Source organism: Saccopteryx leptura, chromosome 3 (assembly GCF_036850995.1).
Source record: "Saccopteryx leptura isolate mSacLep1 chromosome 3, mSacLep1_pri_phased_curated, whole genome shotgun sequence".
Classification (NCBI taxonomy): Eukaryota; Metazoa; Chordata; class Mammalia; order Chiroptera; family Emballonuridae; genus Saccopteryx; species Saccopteryx leptura.
The window spans coordinates 83,083,698-83,107,005 of record NC_089505.1 but is presented as its reverse complement, the minus strand read 5'-3'; the positions used below and the strand labels follow the sequence as shown (position 1 = coordinate 83,107,005).

Sequence of the window (23,308 nt, the reverse complement as noted above, 5' to 3'; positions counted from 1 at the left end):
GGGAACTGCGGACCAGGGTAACGCAAACTGTGGGAATAGGTTCTGCACCCTAGGCCTTCGTTAGGGGCGGTGCTGATGGTAGAGCTGCCCAGGGAGATCTCAGCTGAGGCAGATGGAGTGGGAGGTCGTCCTCCAGGTCCTGCTTTCCCAGGAAGGGCCTCCCTTGCTCGTGGTCTGACCCACATCCCCCACAGGACCACTCACCTCTGGGGAGGTGGGTAGGACCGCTTTGGACAGAAACCCCTGGCCCCTGGACATCCATATCCGTCTTCTCACACATACAACACTCCCCTCCCTCCCCAAGGAATACAAGTGTTGTGTCCTCCAAACATGTAGATGAAGATAAACCTTTCACTTAAGAACTTAGGCCCTGGCCAGTTTGCTCAATGGTAGAGTGTTGGCCCGGGGTGTGGATGTCCCAGGTTCAATTGCCAGTCAAGACACACAGGAGAGGTGCCCATCTGTTTCTCCAACCTTCTCCCTCTCCTTTCTCTCTGTCTCTCTCTCTCTTCCCCTCCCACAGCCAAGGCTCCATTGGAGCAAAGTTTGCCCGGGTGCTGAGGATGGCTCCATGGCCTCTGCCTCAGGTGCTAGAATGGCTCTGGTTGGGACGAAGCAACGCCCCAGATGGGCAGAGCATCACCCCTTAGTGGGCTTGCTGGGTGGATTCCGGTTGGGTGCTTGCGGGAGTCTGTATGTATATCTCCCCACTTTTCACTTCAGAAAAATCCCCCCCCAAAATATGGGGGGCTCTGAACCTAAACATAATACTTAGGTATCTGGTTCAAAACGCCGGGCTTACCTAGTTGGGGCACATAGGAGTAGCAACTACTGTGAGTTGATGCTTCCTGCTCATCCCCCACCCCTCTTTTTAAAATTAGTAAATAAAAAAAAATTTTTTTTTAAAAGCATTGCCTGACCAGGCGGTGGCGCAGTGGATAGAGTGTCGGACTGGGATGCGGAAGACCCAGGTTTGAGACCCCAAGGTCACCAGCTTGAGTGCGGGCTCATCTGGTTTGAGCAAAAAAGCTCACCAGCTTGAGCCCAACGTCGCTGGCTCAAGCAAGGGGTTACTTGGTCTGCTGAAGGCCCGTGGTCAAGGCACATAAAAAAAAAAAAAAAAAAAAAAAAAGCATTAGTAGCACTGGATGGATGGGTCAGTTGGTTGGAGCATCATCCCAAAGCACAGAGCTAGGTAGTTTGATCTCCGGTCAGGGCACGTGCAGGAACAGATCTATGTTCCTCTCTCTTTCTTTCTCTCTCTCTTTTTCTCTCCTTTTCTTGCTAAAATCAATAAATAAAAAAAAATTAAAAACCATCTGGAAATGAGGAGATAGGTGCATAAAAAAGAAAGTACTTGAAGAAATGATGGCTACAGCTCTAAGTTGCTCAGTTGGTTAAAGTGTCTCTGACACACCATCGTTGTAAGTTTCATCTCTGCTCAGAGCACATAGAAAAATCAACCAATGAATGCAGAAATAAGTGAAACAACAAATTGAAGTCTCTTTCTTTCCTCCTCCCCCTAAAATCTATAAATAAAAATTAAGAAAAAGAAATAAAAGCTATAAACTTCCCCTATTTGGTATCATCTGGCCTCTCATTTCTTTTCATATACTTTTTTTTTTTTTTGGTAAAACTAAATCACAGTACTGTTTAATCTTTTGTTTACTATATGGTGAACTTATTTCATCTGAATATGGGACTACAGCTCTCTTCCTGAATTTTTTATTTTAGAAATAATTTTAGCCTTATAGAAAAGTTACAAAAATAGAACGTTCCTGTATATCTTTCTTTTTTTATTTTTATTTATTTATTTATTTATTCATTTTAGGGGGGGAAAGAGAGAGAAAGAGAGAGAGAGAGAGAAAGGGGAGGAGCAGGAAGCATCAACTCTCATATGTGCCTTGACCAGGCAAGCCAGGGTTTTGAACCGGCAACCTCAGTGTTTCCAGGTTGACGCTTTATCCACTGCGCCACCACGGGTCGGGCTCCTGTATATCTTTTAATAGTTTCTCCTAGAGTTAATATTTTATGAGCCTGACCTGTGGTGGCACAGTGGATAAAAGCGTCGACCTGGCACACTGAGGTCGCCGGTTCAAAAAACCCTGCACTTGTCTGATCAAGGCATATATGGGAATTGATGCTTCCTGCTCCTCCCCCCTTCTCTCTCTCCTCTCTAAAAAATGAATAAATAAATAAAAATTTTAATAAAACTATATATATTGATTTTTTTTTTTGTATTTTTCCAAAGCTGGAAACTGGGAGAGACAGTCAGACAGACTCCCGCATGCGCCCGACCAGGATCCACCCAGTATGCCCACAGGGGGCGATGCTCTGCCCCTCCGGGGCGTCGCTCTGCTGTGACCAGAGCCACTCTAGCGCCTGGGGCAGAGGCCAAGGAGCCATCCCCAGCGCCCGGGCCATCTTTGCTCCAATGGAGCCTCGCTGCGGGAGGGGAAGAGAGAGACAGAGAGGAAGGAGAGGGGGAGGGGTGGAGAAGCAGATGGGCGCTTCTCCTGTGTGCCCTGGCCGGGAATCGAACCCGGGACTCCTGCACGCCAGGCCGACGCTCTACTGCTGAGCCAACCGGCCAGGGCTATATATATTGATTTTTTACAGGGACAGAGAGAGAGAGTCAGAGAGAGGGATAGACAGGAGAGACAGACAGGAATGGAGAGAAATGAGAAGTATCAATTATCAGTTTTTCGTTGTGAGACCTTAGTTGTTCATTGATTGCTTTCTCATATGTGCCTTGGCCGCGGGCCTTCAGCAGATCGAGTAACCCCTTGCTGGAGCCAGTGACCTTGAGTCCAAGCTGGTGAGCTTTTTGCTCAAGCCAGATGAGCCCGCGCTCAAGTTGGCGACCTTGGGGGTCTCAAGCCTGGGAAAAACAATATTTTATGTAACTATAATGTAATTGTTAAAACTAGGAAATTGGTTCAATGTTAATGACTAAACTACCAGCTGAATCTGAGTTTCATGTTTCCCCAAATGTCTACTTTTGTTCCAGGATCCCACCTTGCATATATTTGTCACATCTCCTAAGTCTCCTCCAATCTGTGACAGTTCTTCAGTCTTTCCTTGTCTTTTTTTTTTTTGTCTTGATTTTGTTGTTGTTTTCTTTGTCTTTCATGATCCTGACATTTTTTTGGAGAATATTGTTTAGTTATTTTGTAGATTGACTCTCAATTTGGGTTTGTCTGAGTTTTTCACGATTATGTTAAGGTGGTGTGCTCTGGGCAAGAATTCCACAAAAGTGATGCTTAAGGTGGTGTCTGCCAGGTTTCTCCACTGTAAAAGTGTTTCCCCCTTTATAATTAAAATATAAATACTGGGGAAAATTCTACTGATAATTCAATAACACATACATCGATTTGTATGTTAATCTTCTATCTAAAATCATTACTTAAAACAAAAACAAACAAAAAAAGTGCCTAACCAGGAAGTGGCGCAATGGATAACGTGTCAGACTACGACGCAGATGACCCAGGTTCAAAACCCCGAGGTCGCTGGTTTGAGCGCAGACTCATCTGGTTTAAGCAAGGCTCACCAGTTTGAGCCCAAGGTTGCTGGCTTGAGCAAGGGGTCACTCGGTCTACTGTAGCCAGCCCCCGCCTCCCCTCAAGACACATATGAGAACGCAATCAATGAACAAGTAAGGCCCTGCAACGAAGAATTGATGCTTCTCATCTCTCTCCCTTTCTGTCTGTCTGTCCCTATCTGTCCCTCTCTCTGTCTCTGCCACACACACACACACACACACACACAAAATCTTAACTTAACTGTCTTAATTAAAAAAAACATGTAGCTTCTGGTTTAAGTTCTAGGTATACAGTTACATTGCCAATGAATAGTAAGGTGCACTTCTCTGAATTCTAACATTTTTTCAAAATAAAAAATTATGGTAAGGAATTATTTTGGCCAACTACACAGTAAATAAAAATAAGGTCTAAAAAGAAAAAAATTAAATAAGGCCCTACTTTAATGCTGGTATCAGATAAAAATCATGGAAAATATTATAAATGCCATGTTTCCCTATGTATAAGACGCATCTTTCTGAAAAAATTGGAGTTTAAAAACTGGGTGCGTCTTGTACAGTGGTTGTAGATTTTTTTTTTTTTCCGAAGCTGGAAACAGGGAGGCAGCCAGACAGACTCCCGCATGCGCCCAACCAGGATCCACCCGGCATGCCCACCAGGGGGCGATGCTCTGCCCCTCTGGGGTGTCGCTGTGTTGCATCCAGAGCCATTCTAGCGCCTGAGGCAGAGGCCACAGAGCCATCCCCAGCGCCCGGGCCATCCTTGCTCCAATGGAGCCTTGGCTGCGGGAAGGGAAGAGAGAGACAGAGAGGAAGGAGAGGGGAAGGGGCGGAGAAGCAGATAGGCGCTTCTCCTGTGTGCCCTGGCTGGGACTCCCGCACGCCAGGCCGACGCTCCACAGCTGAGCCAACCGGCCAGGGCCGGTTGTAGATTTTTTTAATACGTGCATTTGACAGTGATGAGGGGTTCTGAATTTTATGATGAATAAACCTGAGTTCCATAATTTTATGTAATATATATATTTTTCGGGCCCCTAAATTAAGGTGCTTCTTATACATTGCAGCGTCTTATATATGGGGATATACGGTATCTTCGCATCCATTCGGTATCAATAAATAATCGAATAAGTAAATAAGTAAATAGGATAAGCGGCAAAGCCCTCGGGACAGCGATGTCCCGATAACCCGGGGAGGCAGAGGGGACCGGGGTCAGAGTCGGACAGGCTGGAAGTGAACACTGGGCTCCTCCCCTCGGTCCCTAGAGGAAGGTCGTACATACCCCGCACCCAGCGCTAGGCGGGGCGGAGCTTCCGAAGACGCGCACATCCGGATCTTGGCGCCCGCATGCGCACTCGCTTCAACATGGCCTCCGCCGCTGCTTTTCAGCCGCAGGTGAGTTCTGCCGCGCCCCTCGGATTGCGGTTTCTCCGTTTTCCCCCCACTCCCCACCTCCCAATCGGAAAGTGTCCGCCGGGTCCCGGTGGAGCGCGAGCGGCTTGTTTCGGGCTGCTTTCAGGCGGGCACTGGCACGCGCAGTGGGCGCGGTCGGTTCTCAGGGTGGGCTTGGCCTGGGGCGCGCGCTGGTCTCGTCTTTGAGGACGCCCGCGCGGATGAAGGTTCTCCTCTGGGTGTGAGGACGCCCATGGGGCCGACACACTTCCTTCGCGGAGCTCGGCCCTTTCTTGGGGACTGTTTCCGGCTGGGCCGCTGGGGTGATCCATGTCCACCAGGTGGTGTGAGGTCCGTGGTGCTGGTGACTTGTACTCGTTTCCCACTGAGTCCCGCAGGTGCCAGAATAGCCCCTTAAAAAAGAAAAAAAATTATATGGTCGTGGCTGGTTGGTGTAGCGGTAGAGCGTGAGCCTGGCTTGTGGAAGTCCCAGATTCGATTCCCGTTCAGGGTACACAGAAGTGACCATCTGTTTTTCCACCCCCCACCCCCCCCTAATATCTGCCAAGTCTGGTCTTGGTGAAGTTCCCAAAGAGGGTGTGTTTTTACACCCGCTTTATGGCTGTTTCGCTTTTTTCTTCCTTGGTTTTAGTGGTTCGTTTCTTTAGTTCCTCTACCCCAATAGTTCATGATAAAAGTTTTCGTATATATAGAAAACTTGAAATCCTTGTGCGACCTTATACGAACCGATTAACATCACCTATACTTGCTGTATCTCGTCTATTTCCCCTCTCCCTCCTTTTACCCAACCATTAAGTCTTTTTTTGTGATGCATTAACATTAAGTGGCAGAGGTCTTAGCTGGGTACCTCAGTTGGTTAGAGCGTCATCTCAGTATGCCAAGGTTGTGAGTTTGATCCCTGGTCAGGGCATAAACAAGAATCAGCCAATGACTGTATCAATAACTGGAACAGCAAATTGGTGTTTCTTTTGTAAGTCAATAAATTAAAAAACTTTTTTTTTCTTTTTAAGGGAGGCAGGGAGAGAGAAGGACAGGAACATTAAATTGTTCCTGTATGTGCCCTGACCCGGGAATTGAACTGGCAACCTCCGCACTATGGCTAACGCTCCAACCAAGGTATCCAGCCAGGGTTTAAGTTTTTATTTTTAGAGAGAGAGAGAGGAAGCGACAGTGAGGTTAGGGGAAGGGAAGCATTCATCTGTCGTTCTGCTCAGTCCTGACATTCACTGGCTGCTTCCCATGTGTGTCCTGGCTGGGGATCGAACCCGCAACCTTGTTTCTGGATGAGGCTCTTAACCGACTGAGCTAACAGGCCAAGGCCAAATTAAAAAAAAAATTTAAATTAAGTGGCAGATATCACTGTGCTTCCCCCTCAAACATCTCACCATGTGTAACTTCAATTAGAGTTCAATACTCATTACTTTTTTAAAGTTTGAGGCAAAATTGAGGTACAGATTTTCATTGTACTACTGAATGAGATCGACAAATGGAAACCAAACCTTTCTCAACGCTACCATCACTTCAGATAGATCTCTTCCTTTAGCCAGTTTAAAACACTTGGCACTTGGGCTGTGAGAATGTTTTCAGTACCAAACCTTTGTTTGGTTGGTTTATTTCCCCCACAGCCAGTGACTTTCCTCCGTTCTATTGCTCATTTTCTCTCCCTTCGCACCCAACTTTTTAAAAATTTAATTTTTTAATTTTTCAATTAGAATTGATATTTAATATTATATTAGTTTCAGGTGTACAGCATAGTGGTCACCCATTTATATCACTTACGAAGTGATCCCGCTGATAAGTGTAGTACTCACCGAGTATCATAGTTATTACAGTATCATTGACTATATTCCTTATGTTCCAATTTACATCCCATGACTATTCTGTAACTACCCATTTGTACTTCTTAATCCCTTCACCTCTTTCATCCAGCCTCTCAGTCCCCTGCCCAGCTGGCAACCATCAGTTTGTTCTCTATATCCGTGAGTTTCTATTTTGATTGTTCATTTATTTTGTTCTTTAGATTACAGGTATAATTGAAATGATACAGTGTTTGTCTTTTTTTTTTTTTTTTTGACAATGACAGTGAGAGGGATAGATAGGGACAGACAGACAGGAAGGGAGAGAGATGAGAACCATCAGTTCTTTGTTGTGACACCGTAATTATTCACTGATTGCTTTCTCATATGTGCCTTGACGGGGGGAGGGGAGTCGCTCCAGCAGAGCAAGTGATCCCTTGCTCAAGCCAGCGACCTTTGCGCTCAAGCAGGCAACCTCAGGGTTTTGAACCTGGGTCCTCAGCGTCCCAAGTCCAATGCTATATACACTGTGCCACCACCTGGTCAGGTGGTATTTGTCTTTTTCTGACTGACTTATTTCACTTAGCATAATATTCTCTAGGTCCATCATGTTGTGGCAAATGGTAGGATTTCATTCTTTTTTATGGTCAAGTAGTATTCTATTGTATATGTGTACCTCATCTTTATCTAATCGTCTATTTTTTGGGCACTTAGGTTGCTTCTGTATCTTGGCTGTTGTATACAAAATGTCTTTCTTTGTTTCTAGTTATAGCCTTTGTATTAAGGTATATTGTGTCTGATATAAATATTCCTACTCTTTTATTTATTTCATTTGCCTGAAATACCTTTTCTTTTTTTTTTCTTTTTTTTAAATTTTGAAGCGAGAAGTGGGGACGCAGAGAGATAGACTCCTGCATGCGCCTGACTGGGATCCACCCGGCATGCCCACCAGGGGGCGATGCTGTGCCCTTCTGGAGTGTTGCTCTGTTGTGGCCAGAGCCATTCTAGTGCCTGAGGTGGAGGCCATGGAGCCATCCTCAGCACCTGGGCCAACTTTGCTCCAGTGTAACCTTGGCTGTGGAAGGGGAAGAAAGAGATAGAGAGGAAGGAGAGGGGGAAGGGTGGAGAAGCAGATGGGCACTTCTCCAGTGTGCCCTGCCCAGGAATCGAACCCGGGACTTTCATATGCCAGGCTATCGCTGTACCACTGAGCCAGCCAGCCAGGGCCTTCACGGAGTCTTAAGGTGCCAGAGTCATGCCAGGTGGGGTTTGAACACTGGTTATGACCCTGACAGACTCAAAACCTGCTTATTTTTTTTATGCAGCATTATTGGGATATAATTCACAAACCATACAATTCACTCTCTTAAGGTATAAACCTCAGTGGTTTTGCGTATATTTATTTGGTTGTGTATTCATTGCCAGTAACAATTTTAGAATATTTTTATCATCCCTAAAAGAAAGCCTGTGCCTATTAGCAGCCACTTTCCTTTTAGCCCCAGGTAATCACAAGTCTACTTTGTGTCTCTCCATTTGCATATTCTAGACATTTCATATAAATGGAAATACAAAATGTAGTTTTTTGTTTTGGCTTCTTGTGCTTAGCATAATGTTTTCAAGGTTCATCCACATTGTAATGTGTATCAGTACTTAGTTTTAGCTCTTTTTTTCATTTTTCTGAAGCTGGAAACGGGGAGGCAGTCAGACAGACTCCCGCATGCGCCCGGCTGGGGATCCACCCGGCACGCCCACCAGGGGGTGTGGCTCTGTTGCCAGGAGAGCCACTCTATCGCCTGGGGCAGAGGCCACGGAGCCATCCCCAGCGCCTGGGCCATCTTTGCTCCAATGGAGCCTCGGCTGCAGGAGGGGAAGAGAGAGACAGAGAGGAAGGAGAGGGGGAGGGGTGGAGAAGCAGACGGGCGCTTCTCCTGTGTGCCCTGGCCGGGAATCGAACCTGGGACTTCTGCACGCCAGGCCGACGCTCTACCACTGAGCCAATCGGCCAGGGCCAATTTTTTTTTTTTTTTTAAGATTTTATTTATTGATTTTAGAGAGAGGATGGGGGGGTTGGTGGAGGAGCAGGAAGCATCAACTCATAGTAGTTGCTTCTCATTGACCAGGCAATTCAGTGGTTTCGAACTGTCAACCTGGCGTTCCAGGTTGATGCTTTATCCACTGCGCCACCACAGGGCAGGCATCTTCACCTTCTCATAAACACTCCTGCCTTTGTTTCCTAATCAGAATATTGTTCAGGGTTGTACTTGAATCAGGGTCCTGAATAGGTATTCTTTGGTCTCAAATGAATGTGTTGCTTCCTTTGAAAGACTTTTATTTATTTTTTTAAGATTTTACTTATTCATTTTAGAAAGGAGAAAGAGAGAGAGAGAGAGAGAAAGGGTGGGGAGTAGCAGGAAGCATCAACTCCCATATATGCCTTGACCAGGCAAATCCAGGGTTTCGAACCAGCAACCTCAGCATTTCAGGTTGATGCTCTATCCACTGTGCCACCACAGGTCAGGCTTAATTTTTATTGATTGATTTGAGAAAGAGAGAGAGAGAGGTTCATCCACCCCTGCTCCACCTACCCATGTATTCATTGATTGACTCCTGCATGCATCCCAACTGGGGATGAACCCATAACCCTGGTGCCTTGGGATGACAGTCCAAGCAACCGAGCTGCCCCATCAGGGCACTTTATGAATTTATTGAGTTCATAAAGACAGTTCAGGGACTGTCTTCTACTTTTACCTGAAAATATGGGGAATTATATCAATAGATGTTCTAAAGTTCTACACTCCTTGCAGTCCTAGGATAAATCCAGCATTGCCATTTTGCTGGCATTTTTACTGTTCGTTAGTTAAATCCTTTTTTTTTTAATTTTTTTTATTTTTTGAGAGAAAGTGAGGAAGGGATAGAGATGAAAAGCATCAGCTTGTAATTACTGCTCCTTAGTTATTTATTGATTGCTTCTCATAGGTGCCTTTAAGGGGGGGAGGATTCCAGTCAAGCTAGTGATCCCTTGCTCAAGCCAGTGACTGTTGGGCTGAAGCCAGCGACCATGGGGTCATGCTGATGATTCCACACTTAAGCCAGTGAACTCTGCTCAAGCCTGCAACCTTGGGGTTTTGAATCTGGGATATCAGTGTCCCAGGTCGTGGTTCTCTCTACTGTATCTCCACTGGTCTGGCTACTTCCTCGCTTTTAATGAAAGAGAAAAGTCTATTTCATTAATCTTTTCAGAGCCCTGAGTGCTGGAGTGCTATCCATTACACAATGGGACCTTCATTAGTGTTTTTTTTTAATTAATTAATTTATTTATTTATTTTTTATAGAGACAGAGTGAGTCAGAGAGAGGGATAGACAGGGACAGACAGACAGGAACGGAGAGAGATGAGAAGCATCAATCATTAGTTTTTCATTGTGGGTTGCAACACCTTAGTTGTTCATTGATTGCTTTCTCATATGGGCCTTGACTGCAGGCCTTCAGCAAACCCAGTAACCCCTTGCTTGAGCCAGTGACCTTGGGTTCAAGCTGGTGGGCTTTTTTGCTCAAACCAGATGAGCTCATGCTCAAGCTGGCAACCTCGGGGTCTCGAACCTGGGTCCTCTGCATCCCAGTCCGACGCTCTATGCACTGCACCACTGCCCGGTCAGGCTTCATTAGTGTTTTTAAATGGACTTTTGGATTTCTTCATCTTGGCTGTCTCCTTGATTTTAGGTTCTGTAATTTCTGCTCTTACCTTTATTAGCACCTTCTACTTCCTGTTGGTTTACTCCATGGTTATTTCCCTTAAGTCTTAAGTTGAACAGTGAACTCACTAACCTCCAGTTTTTTGGGGGGTTTTGAGAGAGAGAGAGAGGAAAGGAGAGAGATGAGAAGCATCAACTTGTAGTTGCGGCACCTTAGTTGTTAATTGATTGCGTTCTCATACGTGCTTGACCGGGGGGGCTCCAGCAGAGCCAGTGACCCCTTACTCAAGCTGCAGACCATGGGATCATAGGATCCCACACTCAAGCCAGCAGCCCTGCGCTCTAGCTGGTGAGCATGTGCTCAACCCGATGACCTCCGGGTTTGAAACCTGGGTCCTCAGCATCCCAGGTTGATGTTCTATGCATTGTGCCACCACCACTCAGGCACCTTCAGTCCTTTTTTTAATGTAAACATGAAAGACCAACGTTTTCCAACTTGGAACTACTTTTGCTGCATTCTCATTTGTCACATGTTTTGAGATGTTCCATTTCATCATTGTTCAATTCAAGGTGTTTTCTAATGTCAAAATTTCTCTTTAATGTGTGAATTACTGAGAAATAAGTATTCTCCCAAATAAGTAAGGTTTTTTTTTTTACAATTATTTTTCTTATAATTGGTTTTCTTTCTGTACTTACTGGTTTTTAACTTGACCACATTTGTCAAGAGCTGTGATCTGGCCTTTGTTGAACTTTTTTTTCTTTTCTTTTTCCAGTGAGACAGAGACAGAAAGAGGGACAGACTGACAGAAAGGGAGAGAGATGAGAAGCATTAATTCTTCGTTGTGGAACCTTACTTGTTCATTGATTGCTTTCTCGTATGTGCCTTGACTGGGGGGCTCCATTTGAGCCATTGACCCCTTGCTCAAGCCAGCGACCTTGGGTTCAAGCCAGCCACCGTGGGGTCATGTGTATGATTCCACGCTTAAGCCAGTGGGTTCCTTTTTACAAACTTGAAACACATTGGTTTGCCCCACAGCCTCTCACAGGCCGCTGTCACCCAGTGTTTTACTTCATCCCACTGGTAACCCCATATTGCATTTTATATGGTCTGTGCTGGATTAGATTTAAATACTCATTCATTTCTTTTAATTTTTTTGGGAGGGAGGTTCATGAAGAACAATTTCTCTATTTTTGGCTATTGCCCTTGGAGATAAACTCTACTTTTGTTTTTCTTTTTTTTTTTAAGATTTTATTTATTGATTTTAGAGGTAGGAGAGGAAGAGAGAAAGGCGTGGGGAGGCATGGGAAGCATCAACTGGTGATAGTAGTTTCTCATGTGTGCCTTGAACAGGCAAGCCCAGGATTTCAAACTGGCGACCTCAGCATTCCAGATCAACGCTTTATCCACTGCACTATCACAGGTCAGGCTCTGCTTCTGTTTTTCTTTATCTTGTCTTCACTCTTTTTTTATTTTTTATTTTTATGTATTATTATTTTTTACAGAGACAGAGAGTCAGAGAGAGGGATAGATAGGGACACACAGGAATGGAGAGATGAGAAGCATCAATCATCAGTTATTTGTTTCGACACCTTAGTTGTTCACTGATTGCTTTCTCATATGTGCCTTGATCGTGGGCCTTCAGCAGATGGAGTAACCCCTTGCTCGAGCCAGCAACCTTGGGTCCAAGCTGGTGAGCTTTTGCTCAAACCAGATGAGCTCGCGCTCAAGCTGGCGACCTCGGAGTCTCGAACCTGGGTCCTTCCGCATCGCAGTCCGACGCTCTATCCACTGCGCCACCGCCTGGTCAGGCGTGTCTTCACTCTTGAACAGTAACATATCTGATGGTGTCGTGTCCCCCCCCCCAATACCTTTGGGTTTCTGTTTTGCTATTGAGAGGTTCATGACAGTACTTTCTGTTCCTTCACTAGTTGTCTGTCTTCTTTCTGCCGGCTGTTAAGGTTGTCCCCTTGGTATCAACTGTTGTGCACTTATGTTCAGTACTCAGGCTTTCTGAGATTGAGATGCCACATCGTGGAATCGCCTGGTGGCGGAATGTGCCCACTTTATGTTTCTATGGTTGCTACCCTATCGCCGAGTGGGCTGACCACTCTCGTTGCTCACCATTGCTTCCTACATGACCTGCCCAAGCTTTATATTTTCATACCTTGTGTGAAATTTTGTTCTATTTTTTTTGGTTTGTTTTTTGTCCAAAGTGAGAAGCGAGGAGGCAGATAGACAGACTCCCGCATGTGCCCGACCAGGATCCACCTGGCATGCCCACCAGGGGGCGATGCTCCGCCCATCTGGGGTGTTGCTCTGTTGCCACTTGGAGCCATTCTAGTGCCTGAGGCAGAGGCCATGGAGCCGTCCTCAGCCTGAAGGCCAGCTTTGCTCCAATGGAGTCTTGGCTGCGGGAGGGGAAGAGAGAGATAGGGAGGAAGAGAGAGAGAGAGAAGCATCAACTCATTTCATTTAGTTGTGTACTTATTGATAGCTTCCCTTATGTGCTGTGACTAAGGGTCAAACTTGTGACCTCTGGCATGCCAAGTAGGTGCTTTATCCACTGAGCCACCGGGCCAGTGTCTGTATTTTCCCTCTTTTTTGTGTTGTTTTGTAAAAATTTCTTTTAGATCTCAGCACTATTCCTTTGTCTCATATATATATTTTTTTCTTTTAAATTTTTATTTACTAAATATTAGAGAGCAAGGAAGTGAGAGACACAGAGACAGAAACATCAGTCTGTCCATGTATGTAGCCTAACCAGGGCAACCTCTGTGCTTTGGGACAATGTTCAGACCAACTGAGCTATCTGGCCAGGGCTCTTTTATATTTTATAATGCTGTCTTTCCACCTACCATTTGTTTTTTTGATTATTTTTAAGTTTTTGATTTGTGAGTAAGAAGAAGGGAATTGAAGAGATAGAAACATATAGATTTGTTTTCCACTTACTTATGCATTGTTTGGTTGATTCTTGCATGTGCCCTGACTGGGGATGAAACTTGAACCAAGTGAACTACCCGGCCAGGGCTATTTTGATTCTTATTGTGTCTTTTGTTGAGTGGAAAATTTTGATGTTGCTATCAAAATTGTAAAAATTGTTCCTCCTTATCTGTGTGGTTTTTGCTTATTAACCTGTTGATCCAGGAGTATCCTGTTCATGAAGGTATCCTATATCATTTAAACTTTGATTTTATGCTAACGGCTTTATCCACTTGGAATTTTTAAAAAATATTTTTTATGAGGTAAGGGTCCAATTTCACTTTACTTAATAATTATGGGGAGAACCAGGCTTTTTTTAATGTTTATTTTATTGATTTTAGAGAGGGAGGAAAAGGGAGAGAAACAGGAACACTGAGCTGTTCCTGTATATGTCCTGACCAAGGATTTTACCAGCAACCTCTGTGCTTTGGAACAATGCTCTAACCAACTGAGCTATCTGACCAGGCAAGAGCCAGTTGTCTTATTTCATTTTAATTGATTGATTGATTGATTTTAGACCAGAAGGAGAGAACAGGGAAACAGTAATTTGTTGTTTTACTTAGTTATGCACTCATTGGTTGATTCTAATCTGTGCTTTGATTGGGGATTGAACCCTTAAACTTGGTGCATTGAGATGACACTCCAACCAACTGAGCAACCTACAGAGCACTGTTTCTTCCATAGTTCAGGGTCAGCCTCCGATGTGATCTGACTCACCTAATAACCCTGCAGGGTGGTCTCTGAACCTGTGCCGTGACTCATCCAAGAAGGCAGAGCTCTGACCAGCAAGCTGGCGCTGACCTGCTCATTCAGCGCCATCGTACATACCTTGTGAAGTGGAGGCTCTCAGAACATGTGCGGGTTATTGTGTGGCCCAGGGTGATGGGGACTAGCACGTAGTGGCTGAGAGGGTGTTCCATTGTGAGCAGAGACACCTGGCCTCTGGTCTCCCACATTACAGGGTCATCCTGGTGGTGATACTTACCCCAGTACCGTTGCTCCTGCCTTTAGGCAGATGAAAATGCTGTGTGGCTTTTTTTTTTTTTTTTTTCCTGAAGTGAGAAGCTGGGAGGCAGATAGACAGACTCCCACATGTGCCTGACCGGGATTCACCTGGCATGTCCACTAGGGGGCGATGCTCTGCCCATCTGGGGTGTTTCTCTTTTATGCCTGGAGCCATTCTAGAGCCTGTAGCGGAGGCCGTGGAACCATCCTCAGCGCCTGGGACAACTTTGCTCTAATGGAGCCCTGGCTGTAGGAGAGGAAGAGAGAGACAGAGAGAAAGGAGAGGGGGAGGGTTGGAGAAGCAGATGGGCGCTTCTCCTATGTGCCTTGGCTGGGAATCAAACCCGGGACTTCTACACGCCGGGCTGATGCTCTATTGCTGAACCTACTGGCCAGGGCTGTGTGGCTCTTTTGACCCTGTGCTTGCCTCCCTGCCTTGTTTCTCAGTTTATCTCTTTGTTGTACAGATGTGAACTTGAGAAAAAAAAATTAAACATGCACACTTACATCCCTGTTACTATTTTTCATCATTCTCCCAAACATAGCTTCATGTATTGAAGTCTTGCTTTTTCATTTTTCACTTTCCAGCTTGTGACACGAGACCGAAAATGACAGCTCAGAACATTCCTAAGGAGGAACTACTCTGTGATGTGGAAATGGAAGACTTTGCGAGAGAGGGTCCCCATTTCTCTATTCTAGGAGACAGTTGGGATCATAAGAACTGGGAAGGACACCTGAAGGAATCAGCTTTAGCTCAGGAAAAGCCAGGAGGGGAAGCAATTTGTGAGTATCCCGGGCTGGGGAGGCATTTGTGTGCAAGCGTGGACCCTCCACCATCTCGGAGGATTCCTGCAACAAACGGTTTCCATATGCGTGACCCAGAGGATAGAAGCTTGGATTGTGACCCAGCTTTACACAGTGCTCAGAAAATCTGTATAGCTAAGAAAACTGGTGACAATGACGCCTTCGGCCATTCCATGGAAGTTATTCAACAAGTTGGAAGAAATCCAGTGAGAGAGAAGCCCTACAAATACCCTGAAAGTGTTGAGCCTTTCAACCACTTTACACCTCTTGGCAAACAAAAAATAACGAAAATAGGGAAGAAACTGTATGAAAGGAAGGACTTGGGGGACCTTTTTACTCTGAGTTCATCTCTTACTGAAAACAGGAGGAATCACCCCGGAGAGAAGCTGTACAAATGTGCTGAATGTGGCAAATGTTTCAAACGGAACTGTTCGCTCCTTTTACATCACCGAACTCACACTGGAGAGAAACCTTACCCCTGTAATGAGTGTGGAAAATCCTTCTCCAAGAACTACAACCTGACTGTTCATCAAAGAATCCACACAGGAGAGAAGCCCTACACATGTGCTAAGTGTGGGAAAGCCTTTAGCGATGGGTCAGCTCTGACACAACACCAGAGAATTCACACGGGTGAGAAACCCTATGAATGTCTCGAGTGTGGGAAAACTTTCAACCGAAACTCATCCCTGATTTTGCATCAAAGAACCCACACAGGGGAGAAACCATACAGATGTAACGAGTGTGGGAAGCCCTTTACAGACATCTCACACCTCACCGTGCATCTCCGAATTCACACCGGGGAGAAGCCCTACGAATGTAGCAAGTGCGGCAAGGCTTTCCGGGATGGCTCGTACCTCACCCAGCATGAGAGGGCTCACACTGGAGAGAAGCCCTTTGAATGTGTGGAGTGTGGGAAATCCTTCAATCGTAACTCACATCTCATCGTGCACCAGAAAATCCATTCCGGGGAGAAGCCTTACGAGTGTAAAGAGTGTGGGAAGACTTTCATTGAGAGTGCGTACCTTATCAGGCACCAGAGAATTCACACAGGTGAGAAGCCCTATGGCTGTGACCAGTGTCAGAAACTTTTCAGGAACATTGCTGGTCTCATCCGGCACCAGAGGACTCATACTGGTGAGAGGCCCTACGAATGTAATCAGTGTGGCAAAGCTTTCAGGGACAGCTCCTGTCTTACCAAGCATCAGAGAATTCACACCAAGGAAACCCCGTACCAGTGTCCAGAGTGTGGAAAGTCCTTCAAGCAGAATTCTCACCTCGCAGTCCATCAGAGGCTTCATAGTAGGGAGGGTCCCAGTCAATGTCCTCAGTGTGGGAAAATGTTTAGAAGGAGTTCGGCTCTGGTCCGACATCAAAGAACGCACCCTGGACAGCAACCCGTGGAACCATAAGGAATATGGGCACGCTCATTTCTCAAGTGCTCTCAAAAACCTTTGTGAAGGAGGTGTGTCTTCAAGGAGTGACTCCTCCCTGTCAGTACAAAATAACTTCCAAAATTTTTATTTATTGATTTTAGAGAGAAAGAGAACCATCAATTGTTGTACCACTTATTTATGCATTCACTGGTTGATTCCTGTGTGTGCCTTGACATGGAATCGAATCCACAACCTTGGTATATTAGGATGATGCTCCAACCAACTCAGCTACCTGGCCAGGGAAAGAATTTTTTTTTTTTTTAATGAAAAAAAGTAAGGCCCTGGCCTATTGAGTCTGTTAGAGCATCATCTTGATGAGGTTATGGCTTTGATCCCCAGTCAGGGCACACATGGAAAGCAACCAATCAATGAATGCACAGCTACAGGGAACAACAAATGAATGCTTCCCTTCCCTCTCCCTGTGTCCCCCTTCTTCTCTCTGTTTCTCTAAAAATCAATCAATTAGCAAAAACAAAATTATGCCCTGGCTGGATAGCTTGGTTGGTTGAAGCATTGTCCCGAAGCGCAGAGCTTGCTGGTTTGATCCCCAATCAGGGCACATACAGGAATGGCTCAATGTTTTTGTCTGCCTCTCTCCCTGCCTAAAAATTAAAAAAAAAAAAAAAAAAAAAAAAATCACCTGCAGTGCCACCCCCTGTGAAATCATCAGTTTTTTGGTGACCATTCCTTCCCCCATCTCTATCCTCAGCGCCTGGGACCACGCTCAAACCAATGGAACCACTGGCTTCAAGAGGGGAGGACTGGGGAGGGGGTGTGGGGGAAAAGCAGATGGATATTTCTTCTATGTGCCCTGACCAGGAATTGAACCCAGGACATCCATATGGCGGGCTAACGCTTTATCCACTGGGCCACCAGCCAGGACCAACTTTGCATGGTTGGGGTCACATTACACATGGATTCTTTTTTTTTTTTATACACAATTTAATTTTAGGGGCATTTCCACTTGTCCGGGGTTGAGGGAGGTGGTGGGGCTCACACCTTGGGCTCTGTGAATAACCTCTAGCCCTCCAGCTGGCCCATCTTGACCAGGGCTGCTGTTAAGCCCATGTACGCGCAGGCTGCAGCTCCAATCCCGTAGCTGTAGGTGCGTGCTCCCAGGGTTAGGCCTCCAGCGCAGCCTCCAATGAAGTAGTTAAGGGGGTCGTCGGACTTCTCGCGGACCTGAGCACTGACACAGGAGGCAATGCCAAATATGGCACTGATGGCAGCTGCAGTAAGTATGTACCATCCTGTCCTGGCCACACTCTCCAGGAAGGAGTCAGGGGGCTTGAGTGCAACACTGTAAGCAGAGGTGATCAGGCCAACGGCACCACTGATACTGGTGCTGGCGTAGGCCTTGTGGTGACACTCAGTGCTGTCGGGGATGTCCCAGTACCTCTGAATGAGCGTCCGCGCCATGGCTACGCACCCCGACCCCCACACTACACACCCAACAGTACCCACGGGCCAAGGGCAACTCCACACATGGATCTTAAATGTAGAAACTTACTTTAAAAATATTTCTTTGCCCTATCCTGTGAATTGAATGTGAGACATTCCTTAGCCATACTGTTAAGTGAATGCATTAGGGAGCTCAGGAGGGACTACAGGATGGTAATAAATGTGGAAGAGGCTTCAGGGATGATCACCCAGTATGAAACATGATAGCATATACACTGGAAGAAAATCTGTGGATGTCAGGAAGATGCTTCTCTGGAGACATTCAGCTGCTACTGCGTCGGTGGATAAACTGGAAAGAACCAGTGAGTGTGTTCAGTAACTAATCGGTACCAGGAATCCTTTCATCGGGAGCGTCTTCTCTTACTGTACATCTTGTCTTACTGAGCATCTTGTCTTACTGAGCTGAATCAAGCGTTATCAGTAAGAGCAGCTTTCAGCAAGGGCTCCTGTTTTCTCTGTAACAGCAGTGATCCTGGTGAGGCCCCTAAAATGCTCCACACCCACCACAGCAAGTGCAGAAGTACAATAGATTGCTGTTTGGATATATTTCCATGTTATACTCCTGCCAGGTGCTGAGGACTCATTTCAGAAGAAGCACTTGGACAACAAGGGTGTTGCTTGCAAAACATTTCTCTTAAGAAAAGACTGGAATGGAACAGGCTGCTGTAGAAATGTGATGCACTGCTTTAGTTGTCGAAACAAGATTTTAGTGAGTTTTCTTCCCTCCCTCCTCCAGTGGTGTTCACTTCTGATTTGTTCCATGCTGAAACAAATTATAAAGGTTTTGTAGCCATATTGAGATGTTATAATGTGGCAGGTTACAACAAAAAAATGACATGAAGTAAGTAGAACGTTTACTGTTACGACACCCATATGAAGGTATGTTCACATGGGGAAGTTGATTGTGGAGAAATAAACGTGGTTTTCTTAGGGAACTGCCATTGTGTATGATGTTTTCTTCTCTGTCATTTGATAAGCAGTAGAAAAGGTGAAACTAAAAGATGAATTCTGGATTTCTTTGGGCTTCACCAGAAGGGGCTATGTCAGGGTCCCATGGCTGCAGTAAGGCTCAATGGAGGGCAGCCAGGAGGAAGCTGCTCTGAAATCCAAGCATCCAGGGCTGAGGACACAAAAATTTATTTCTTTGGGACTTTGATAATGAGGGGTGTCACTGCAGAGAAGAGGGTGGGTCTTAGATAATAGGGTGTAGCATGCTACAGAGAGGTCAGGGATGACTTAGGAACATCCCTCGAGGCAGGTGGTGCTGGCCGAGTGAGAGCCACTTAAGCTGTTTGACATCCCATCAAAGGCTGGGGGTGGCTCCCATGGAAATTTCAACTTGGTCCCGTGGAGGAGTGTTAGAGTGAAGGCCACTGAGATAATCAAGGCTGGGATAGATTTGTGTTACAAGCTGCTAAGTTTGTGGTGGTTTGTTACTGCAACAATAGAAAGCAGCCTTGCCCTGGCCGATTGGCTCAGCAGTAGAGTGTTGGCCCGGCGTGTGGAAGTCCCAGGTTCGATTCCCAGTAAGGGCACACAGGAGAAGCGCCCATCTGCTTTTCACACCCTTCCCTCTCTCCTTCCTCTTTATCTTTCTCTTCCCCTTCCGCAGCCAAGGCTCCATTGGAGCAAAGTTCACCCAGGCGCTGAGGATGGCTCCATGGCCTCCACCTCAGGCGCTAGAATGGCTCTGGTTAACTTCTAGGAAGGCACTCATTCTGATGGTCATATCAGTCAATTTAAGGTAAGTTAGGCTATAGTAACAAAGGGCAGTAAAAATCTTAGGGGCTGTTGGAGCAGACTCTCTTGCTGGCCTCATGGCGGAAGAAAGGAGGACTGGTGACTGATTCCATGGAGAGGCTCTGAGAGCTGCTCAAAAGTGGCACCCCGTATTCACTTACCTTTCGTGGCCACAGCAAGTCCACCACCAAGCCGTACGTCACAGGCAAGGATGTGTCATCCTCCCTGGGGGAGAGGCAGCAAATATTTTCAACTACAAATATTGATCGACTTACGACCTATGCAACTTATGACCATTCGACTTTACAAGCACAATTGCTAGCCACAACTGCTCCGTGTCTGGCAGCAGAAGCGTTGCCCAGCTGGGTGTAGGACAGTGCAGACCAGCTTCCGGCAGCACTACCATCTCCACGTGTACCATTTCAACTGTTATCCCAGACTCGGTACAGCAATTTGTGTTTTGTGTCTGGGATATTTTTCATCAAACCCCTCCCAAGATGTCTACCAAGAGGAAATTGTCTTTGCAAATATTAAACCGGTTGTACTGGTAGTGCAGTGTTTTACGTAAACCTGACGAATGTAAAAATAAGAAACAAAATGGTGTAGAGATGATACAAATGGCATAAAATGAACAAAATTATGATATATAACAATAATGAAAGAAAATTATGATAAAATATGACTTAAAGATTTTTATAACATCATTTCACAATACTGTACATATAGCCTACTTAACTTACGACCAAATCGTTTTACGACTGGTCTTTTGGAACCAATCGTGGTCGTAAGTTGAGCACTAGCTGTATAATATAGGTTACCTCAGCTGTTTTTGTTTTTTGTATTTTTCTGAAGTGAGAAGCGGGGAGGCAGAGAGACAAGATTCCCACATGGGCCTGACCAAGATCCACTCAGCATGCCCACCAGGGGGTGATGCTCTACCCATCCAGGACGCTGGTCTGTTGCTCAGCAACTGAGCTCTTCTTAGTGCCTGAGGTGGAGGCCATGGAGCCATCCTCAGCGCCTGGGGTCAACTTTGCTCCAATGGAGCCTTGGCTGTGAGAGGGGAAGAGAGAGAGAAAAAAAAGGAGAAGGGGAAGTGTAGAGAAGCAGATGGGTGCTTCTCCTGTGTGCCCTGGCTGGAATCAAACCTGGGACATCCACACGCTGGGCTGACGCTCTACCACTGACAGCATAGTTATTTTAGCCTGGCTGTAATGTTTTCGTTGGTCGTCCCTGTCCTGCCATGGCTCCATCATCTTCCATCTCCCTCTTGGTCATTCTGTTTTAATTTCAATTGCCTCTGTGCTTTTCCTCAAACATGCCAGGCATCTTCCTTTCTCTGGGACTCTGGTCACTAGTTTCTCTGTGGTGAATGAGTGAGAGTATCAACTCATAATTGCTTCATTTTAGTACATTGCTTGCTTGTTGTTTGTCTTATGTGCCTTAACCAGGCAAGCCCAGGGTTTCGAACAGGTAACCTCAGCATTCTGGGCTGACGTGCCACCACAGGTTAGGCAGTCACCATTCTCTAATTCCAGTACACATTTTTATTCCTAAAAAGAAACTAAATACCAATAACTACTACTCATTCCTCGTTTCCCCAGTTCCTGGCAATAAATGAAGTCATGCAATATGTGCTCATTTGTGACTAGCTTATTTTTCTTTTTTCTGACAGAGACAGAGAGAGTCAGAGAGAGGGACAGGGACAGACCGGAAGTGAGAGAGATGAGAAACATCAATTCTTTGTTGTGGCACCTTAGTTTCTCATTTGATTGCTTTCTCATATGTGCCTTGACCGTGGGGCTACAGCAGAGCCAGTGACCCCTTGCTCAAGCCAGTGATCTTGGGCTCAAGTTGCTGAGCCGTGCTCAAACCAGATGAACCTGTTCTCAAGCTGGGGACCTCAGGGTTTTGAACCTGGGTCCTCCGCATCTTAGTTCGATGCCCTATCCACTGCATCACCACCAGGTCAGGCCACTTACTATAATTTTGACAAGGTTCATCCACATTATAGCATGGGTTAGTACTTCATTTCTCTTAATGGGTGACTATTTCATCATTTGGTTGTACCACATTTTGTTTATCCGTCGTTGATGGACATTTGGGTGATTTTTCTTTGTGGCTATTATGAATAATGCTGCTGGGAATGTTCATGTACACGTTTTTGTGAGGACATGCTTTCATTACCTGTCGAGTGGAATTGCTAGGTTATCTGGTAACCTGTGCACCTTTTGAGGGACTGCCAAACTTGTCCACAAGGATACCATTTTATGTTTCTACCAGCAATGTATTAAGTTCTGATTTCTCCACATTCTTACCAACTCTTGTCTTTTTTATCATAGTCATCCTAGAGGGTATGAAGTAATACCTGTGGTTTTGTAATAAACTATTTTAATTGTTATTTTTTTTTGTATTTTTCTGAGGTTGGAATCAGGGAGGCAGTCAAACAGACTCCCACATGCGCCCGACCGGGATCCACCCGGCATGCCCACCAGGGGGCGTTGCTCTGCTCATCTGGGGCATTGCTCTGTTGCAATCAGAGCCATTCTAGCGCCTGAGGCAGAGGCCACAGAGCCATCCTCAGCACCCAGGCAAACTTTGCTCCAATGGAGCCTTGGGTGCGGGAGGGGAAGAGAGAGACAGAGAGGAAGGAGAGGGGGAGGGGTGGAGAAGCAGATGGGCGCTTTTCCTGTGTGTTCTGGCCAGTAATCGAACCCGGGACTCTCGCACACCAGGCCGACGCTCCACCACTGAGCCAACTGGCCAGGGCCTGTAAACTATTTTTAAATAGTTGAAATCCAGTGGTTTTATCTCACACTATTCATCAGGTTTCAGCAAAGTTTATTGTAAAGGGCAAGATTATACATGTTTTAGACCTTGCATACCAGATGGTCTCTGCTACAACTACCTGACTGATGTAGTGTGAAAGTGGCTATAGATATAGAATTGTATTTCTTTTTCTTTCTTTTTTTTTTCATTTTTTGTGAGATAGAGACAGAGAGAGGGACAAATAGGAACAGACAGAAAGGAAGGGACAAAGATGAGAAGCATCACTTCTTTGTTGTGGCACCTTTGTTGTTCATTGATTGCTTTCCCATATGTGCCTTGACTGGGGAGCTCCAGCCAAACCAGTGACCCGTTGGTCAAGCCAGCAATCTTGGGCTTCAAGCTAGCGACCTTTGGGCTCAGGCCAGCAACTATGAGGTCATGTCTGATCCCACACTCAGGCCGGTGACCCCATACTCAAACTGGTGGACTCAGGGTTTTGAACCTGGATCCTTCAGCATCCCAGGCCAATGCTCTATCCACTGTGCCACCACCGGACAGGCAGGTGCCTCTTTCTATCTCACTGTGTTTGAGCACCGGTCTGACACCCAGAGCAGAGAGGCTTAACATAACAGGATTTATTTCTTAATTTGCAGTACAGTTTTGTAGCTGTTTCTATTACTTA

General features: G+C 45.8%; 2 protein-coding genes and 1 pseudogene across 4 annotated transcripts in view; 1 reads left to right on the top strand and 2 right to left on the bottom strand.

The window, feature by feature from the left end:
- The window catches only part of ZNF329 (zinc finger protein 329), a 323,877-nt gene extending 306,585 nt beyond the window's left edge, over positions 1-17,292 (top strand). Inside the window, exons 1-3 of one of the 3 annotated variants that reach the window (XM_066374658.1) lie at positions 4,899-4,930; positions 5,959-6,064; positions 15,008-17,292. In XM_066374658.1, the coding sequence (XP_066230755.1) occupies positions 15,028-16,632 (1,605 nt within the window). In that variant the 5' untranslated portion in view covers positions 4,899-4,930; positions 5,959-6,064; positions 15,008-15,027 and the 3' untranslated portion in view covers positions 16,633-17,292. Of the gene's footprint in view, positions 1-4,880; positions 4,931-5,958; positions 6,065-15,007 lie in introns of those variants that run through there. The other 2 variants (XM_066374659.1, XM_066374661.1) reach the window with 2 other exon arrangements.
- Positions 1-23,308, bottom strand: part of ZNF274 (zinc finger protein 274) — a 115,712-nt gene that overhangs the window by 54,724 nt on the left and 37,680 nt on the right. The window lies entirely within an intron of this gene.
- Positions 16,922-19,260, bottom strand: LOC136399507 (NADH dehydrogenase [ubiquinone] 1 alpha subcomplex subunit 11 pseudogene; annotated as a pseudogene).